The sequence below is a fragment of the Musca vetustissima genome, unplaced genomic scaffold, assembly GCF_032173495.1.
Source record: "Musca vetustissima isolate MV318-11 ecotype Yass unplaced genomic scaffold, APGP_CSIRO_Mvet_v1 utg29170, whole genome shotgun sequence".
Classification (NCBI taxonomy): domain Eukaryota; kingdom Metazoa; phylum Arthropoda; class Insecta; order Diptera; family Muscidae; genus Musca; species Musca vetustissima.
The window spans coordinates 66,937-73,809 of record NW_026884218.1 but is presented as its reverse complement, the minus strand read 5'-3'; the positions used below and the strand labels follow the sequence as shown (position 1 = coordinate 73,809).

Below are 6,873 nucleotides of genomic sequence, written 5' to 3'. Positions count from 1 at the left end.
TCAACAAACCAGAAGACCAAAGTACAGAAACTTCGATTGGAAAATGTGCATAGGACCGTCAAAGTACCCAAAATGGGACGGCACTTTTAATGGAAGCAATGCCATAGCATGAAACGATATTCGCACTATTATCGCACTATTATTTCTCAACCTCTAAGAACTCGGAATGCAAAATTACTGGCACTTCGGTTGAAACCCCCTATATAATGGTCCCCTACATTCGGTTGAAACACCCCATATAACGGTCCCCTAAAATTTGGACAAGTAATTTGGACATGTTAATTTGATATGGTATGTTATCATTGAGTGGAAAGTCTCCCTAACGAAATTAATCGATATTCCATAATTGGCAAAATTTTGGAGAATTTAGAGATTTTATGAAATTTTTTTTAAAGATGTCAGCAATTTAGTATTATCCAGTAACTTCAAAAATCTCATTGAAAAAATTCGGCGAAGATTTATTTTGGGTCCATAACTTGTACCTATACATCTGATGTTTCAGCCAAACTTTCCAATAGCATTCAGGGTTGCTAAAGGACGTACCTATATTTGTAGACATTATTGACTGTAATATAATATTCTATTCAGTTGAATATCTGAGTAGTTTAGTTTTTTATTTGAGACTTTTGTTTAGGAAATTTCCATTTAACGTAGAATTAAGATAAAACACTTGAAAACTTTTTGTAGAAAAACTTTCAGATTTTTGTTTATTTTCCTTAATTTAGCTTTTAAGACACTACTTTCACTTTATCACTTGGAACTGATTAAAACGTTATCTCTGGACATACTTATCAATTTATCTCGTTCTCTAAAATATATACTTCTCTCTCTCACTCTCTCTTTTTTCTCTGTCTCCTTCTTCTTCGATATGATTTTTCGTTACGAAAAATTATTTTTTCTAATTCTTAAAAAACATCCTTCTTCTATGTATAATTGTTTGTGTGTGTATTTGTTTTTTGAAACCTCTCGCTATTTTATGCTCACCATCAGTGATGTTCTCCTCCAGCATGACCATTTGTCGCAGCCGTATGCACTGGTTCGGGCGCTTGGAAACTCTGCATTGGTTGATTGGCAGGCCTGAGTGGTGTGGTAATTATATCGCCAGCATTTGAGCGGCTACGTGTCACCAACATTGGTGTCTTGGGCCGGGGTGTTTCGCTCAACTTAATCTTAACGCGGCCCGTCACGGGCGAATATACTGGTGAGTATCTGCCGGATTTTGGTGATGATGGCAAATAGGCGTCGGGGTCATTGTTATTGGGTTCGGCATTTTGTTGATTATATTTGGAGGCACGTGGTGACTGAGGGGTGGGATAACGCGGTGAAATGGGATAATATTCATGGGGTGCCTGTAATTGTGAGTCGGGTCGTGAAACGGGTTCATCTTGAGCCTCCGTACCAGCATTACCGTTGCCATTTAACAAGGGCTGTTGTTGACCAGGGCCATCTTTAACATCACCATTGTCATAGGGTTTGGAACCGTTAATGGGTTTAGCCATATCGGATTTTGTTTTCTCTCCAATCAATGGCACATGCTCGGGAACACCATTACGCAATGGTTTGCCCAGCTGTTTCTTGTCCATTGCCACCAATTCGGTTTGAGGATTTTCAGCATCATTGCGGTTGCGACTGCGGTTCTTGCACTGTTTAATTGCCACAAACAGAATAAGACCGAGGACAATGAAGGTAATAACACCCCACAACAAATAAGTGGCCTTGCTGTCGTCGGGTTCACCAACCTTGGCCTGGGCAACATCAGCTTCGGGACCTTCGGTGCTGGGTTCTTGGCCAGCTGTTTCGGCAGGTAAGTCAGCGGCCAATGAGGGTACATGTTCGGCCTTGATAACTTCCTCTTCGCTTTGATCTTTTTCGGCGGGCACGGAGTCAGGGGCTTGGGTGGAGGATGCTCTGTTCTCATCACCATCAAAGATACCCAAGTGTTCCTTGAAGATATCGGGAGTAATAATGGGTTCCTCAATTGGTTGATTGTCTTCGTCTTCCTCATTTTCCTCTGAGGCGGGCACATCGAAATCGTCGGGGATAATGCTTTCCTTGGGCAAGGGCGGAATGAAGAGAATACCACCACCACTACCGGAACCATCTTCTTCATCTTCTTCTTGCAATTCTTCGGGGAAATCTGTTGTGGCTTCGGGTTCTTCGTGTTCCTTAATTTCTTCATGTTGTTCATGGGGTTGTTCAGTGGTGGTGGATGACATCAACATATCCAAGGGTACAGCAACTTCACTTAAATCTCCAGAACCCTCAAGTTCATCGAAGAGGCCAATGTTGGGATTTTTGGGTGTGGTGGTTTTTGATTCAAGTGGCATATAATCCTTGCCCAATTCTTCTTCCTCAGCATAATCATCACCCGAACCCTCAATTGGTTGATCGCCCATCATCAATTCATTTTCATCCTCCTCGGGTAACCATCCTTTCTTCTCTTGTTCACATACTACCGACTGTTTGACTTGCAACCAGGGACGGTTTTTGTAGAGCGCAGGATAGGCACAGGTGACTGGATGTTCCATAAAGACATGACGTTCCTGCAACCAGTTACGGACCTCCAATGTTTCACAGGAACAGTTAATGGGATTGTGACTGAGCTCCAAGGATTGCAGGTGGGTCAAATGGGTGAATTCCAAAGGCAAGTTGGTAATGTCATTGTGTTGCAAGTTCAACGTTTGCAAATGTTGTGGCATCTTGGCCAACTTGGCGGAGGTGATTCGATTGTGCTTAAGATTAAGTTTCTTGATGCGACGACCCAGATGGCCAATTTCATGCAGATCATTGTGGGACAAATCGATGGAGGTGATGTCGTGAAGCTTTTCCAAAGAGTGTGAGAGGCGAGTCAGATTGAGGAACGACAAATCAATGGAATGTACGGGCAGAGTGGCGGTTAGTGGCTGATCTGATCTCAGACCCTTGAGCGAGGAACATTTGGCATGCAGAAGTGGTTTGTGTGTGTTGTGAGCCAAGACACAGTGGCAGTCTTCGGGGCAGAGATAGTTTTGATCAGCCTTATAATGGTCTGTGCTGCTGCTGCTGTGGGGAGCAGAGGATGTGGCTGTGGAATCGGGTGTGGCCCTGGCCACAGATGCCAGCAAAATGCTGCATAATGCCAAAGACCATATATGAGGTCGTCTTGTCGTTGTTGTTGAACTCGTCATTTTGTTTGTGTGTGTGTGTGTTGCAGGTCTTTCGCTCTCTATTTGTATTATTGAGGGTCGAGTTTGAAATCGGCTATTATCCGTTCAAATAAAGAAAGCCTCCAACTGATTCGAGTTATCGTTATGGGGCACCAGTGGATTTTTTCAGCAATAAATTAATCTGGAAAAGGAAATAAAAGAAAAAAAAGAAATTAGAAAATAATTATCACTGAAAATGGAATACGAAATACCTTATTTTCCTACCAATAAATAAAATGAACTTAAATATATAATTTTCTTTTTACCCCAACTTATCACGTTCAATGCAAATATCTGACTAATTTCGATTGCTAACTGCCGAATGCTATCAACCAACCTATGTGTACCTTCGAAAAATAAAACAACACGGACGCGATATCGTCGATACATTTTTTTTTAGCCGAATTCTCATCTACAGGCGTTACGTCATTCTATACTATGGAGAGCCACCCCACCTTCACCTCCTTCGAGGTTTTTTGTATGGGGTCCCGCAGAATTTTTCACAAATCGTAGAAAAATACAATTTTTGTTTGAAAATATTTTGTTTTTTCGCCACATTTTTTCTACTGATAACAACGGCAACGTTCGTTCGGTTTTTGCCGATTTTTTTTGTCTGTTATCTTATGGGGATATCTTAGATTTTGTTATCACAAACCGAACAACCAAAGGTTCAGTTAACACTTTTTTCGAACGTCCGAAATGGCTGCCAAACTCATTCGGTTGGGAGTTCGTTCGTTGGATTTTTTCTTTTTGCCAAAGTATGAGTAGAACTACCCGTAGTTTTCGCAGAGGCCACATTCGAAAAAAATGAATATCAACCAATGTTATTACCAGGTTATTTGACAGGTTTTTGTTGTTTGGTGATACTGGTTTGATTATTTGATTGTCAAACGACGCATTTGTTGTGACATCAGACATTCTGTTCGTGTTGTTGTTACTATTATTATTCGGAAAATGATAGTGTAGTATATTATGGAATTGTTTTTTCTTTTCGTCATTTTCTTGTTGTTGTCGAGTTTAAAGTTAAAACATTTTTGTTGTTATTTTTTGTTAACTTTGATGATGGTTGCTGTCTGTGGCTTTGACGCAATTGATCGTGGCGATGTACTTGAACAAGTAATTATTATTTATTTATAATTTCATGTTTTGTTGTACTGCAGTATATTTATTCGACAGAATGAACTATCAGTAATGAGTCAGTGATTTATAGATAATAGATAATTTTGAGGAGTTTTGTGTTATATTTTGTTGATAGGGTTTTTTCGAAGACAAGCAAGTGACGAAAAATGTTGAATGGTTTTTATGTATATACGTCGATTCGTCGATAATGTGGAATTAATAAATAATACCATGGTGAAAAATAGGTTTGAAATTAAACAAAACTAACATCTTATAAATTAAAACTTGACTCAAGACTGTTTCGCTTAAATTATATGGCAATGGAATGCAAGTCTTAAAAAAACTATGAAACAAACATATTAGAAAAAATCCAACTTCGAAAAAAAAACAAAATAAACCAGTGAGCGGAGCAGTATAGTCGGACGGGGCCGACCATACGATACAATACACAACTACCACGGAACTCAAATTTTCTGCGGATGTTTATTCCGAGACTGGGCAATATTTCGTGATATTTGCACCCTTTTGCCCGATTAGAGTTAAACAGCACCTCTTCCTCACACTGACATATTTTCCGAATATTACGTGCATTCAGTACATCTATTGTCCATATTCCCTTCACCGTGGGTTGTGTTGTGATGTTCGGCTTTCATTTGAGGTCTATAGATCGACTCGAAAATAACATAAAAAATTAAGTTTTCGGTTCACTTCAATCCAAAATTATTATCTGATCATCACCGAAAATTATAGGCGTTGTCCTTGACCATAACTGGAACCTCATGGAACATTTCAAAGCGATCAGCGCTATAGTTCCGCTCTGCAGAGTGATAATGGGTTACTAAATAATATACGAATACGGAGATACATGTAAATATTTAGGTGTAACTCCCACATCCGAGCACATACAACAATATAATTGGTCTTAATTTAAAGGTCAACCACTCCTCTTGGACATAATATCAACTTCTCGGGTATATGTCATTCAGGGGTAAATATATACGCTATAGAATACAAATTTTGTCATTTTTCACACAAAAGTCAGGGTCCATTTGACCCACTAAATATTGACCGATCTTTATGAAAACAGGCATGCTTATTCTTTAGCCTGATCCCCTTCTCCATGGAAAATTTCACGATGTTCGGACCATAACTGCGGCCTCTGGAGCGACCAGAAAAACCGACAAAAATTTAGTATTTGGTCCATTTCATCCCCTAAATATTAATCGATCTTTCCCAAACACAATAGGGGTCTTCATTGGCCAGAACCCATCCTACATGCAAAATTTCGTGAAGATTGGTCCATAACTGTGGCCTGTATCGTGTTTACAAATTATAATGGAGAGACGGACGGACACACATGTCTAGATCGACTCAGCTAGTCGAGATATAACGATCGGTATACTTAAAGGTGGGTCTAGGACCAATATTTCGCGGCGTTACAAACTTTTGGGGCTGCACAAAGCTATAATACCCTGACAACATAGTTGTGTAGGGTATAAAAACCAGTCTTTAACCAGTGAGCGGAGCAGTATAGTCGGACGAGGCCGACCATATGATACCCTACACAACTTCCACGAAAATCTAACATTCTGGGGTTCTATATCCTGATCTTGGAAATATTTCGCGATATTTACACCCTCTTGACAGGCTAGAGGTCAACAAATATTACTAATATTAACCACAGATTCCCTTCACGGTGAGTTGGGTTGTGATGTTCGGCTTTCAATTCGACTAAAAAACACCAAAAATTTAAGTTTTCGGTCTAATTCATCCCAAAATTAGTATCTGATCATCGCCGAAAATTATAGCCGTAGTAGTTGACCATACCGGAATCCTCATGGAAAATTTAAAAGCGATCAGTGTTATATTTCAGCACTCTAATGTGGTAATGGGCTAATGAATACTATATCAATACGTAAGCACCTGTAAATATTTAAGTGTATCTCCCACATCCGAGTACATACGACAATATAATTGGTATCAATTTAAAGGTCAACCACTCCTCTTGGATATACTATCAACTTCTCGGGACTATGTCCGTCAGGAGTAAACATATACGCCATGGAATACAAATTTTGTAATTTTTCACACAAAAGTCGGGGTCCATTTGACCCGCTAAATAATAACAGATCTTTATCAAAACATGCATGCTTATTTTCTGGTCCGATCCCCTTCTCCATGCAAAAATTTGCGGTGTTTGGGCCATAATTGCGGCCTCTGGAGCGACCAGAAAAACAGACAAAAATAAAGTTTTTGGTCCATTTCATCCCCTAAATATTAACCGATCTTTTCCAAAAACAATAGGGGTCTTCATTGGCCAGAACCTATCCTACATGCAAAATTTCGTGAAGATTGGTCCATAACTGTGGCCTGTATCGTGTTTACAAATTATAATGGACAGACGGACGGACGGACGGACACACATGTCTAGATCGACTCAGTTAGTCGAGATATGACGATCGGTATACTTAAAGGTGGGTCTAGAACCAATATTTCGCGGCGTTACAAACTTTTGGGGCTGCACAAAGCCCTGACAACATAGTTGTGTAGGGTATAAAAACTACTTTTA

At 39.8% G+C, this 6,873-nt stretch overlaps 1 protein-coding gene across 1 annotated transcript; it reads right to left on the bottom strand.

The window, feature by feature from the left end:
* Window positions 1-978: 978 nt before the first annotated feature.
* On the bottom strand, window positions 979-3,245 carry LOC133331215 (protein windpipe). Its single transcript, XM_061539616.1, has one exon. The coding sequence runs from the start codon at window positions 3,165-3,167 to the stop codon at window positions 987-989; it is 2,181 nt and encodes a 726-aa protein (XP_061395600.1). The 5' UTR covers window positions 3,168-3,245; the 3' UTR covers window positions 979-986.
* Between the last annotated feature and the right edge of the window lie 3,628 nt (window positions 3,246-6,873).

Excerpts from the sequence above, each read along its gene's own strand:
- LOC133331215 (XM_061539616.1), bottom strand. The coding sequence starts at position 3,167 with ATGACGAGTTCAACAACAACGACAAGACGACCTCATATATGGTCTTTG.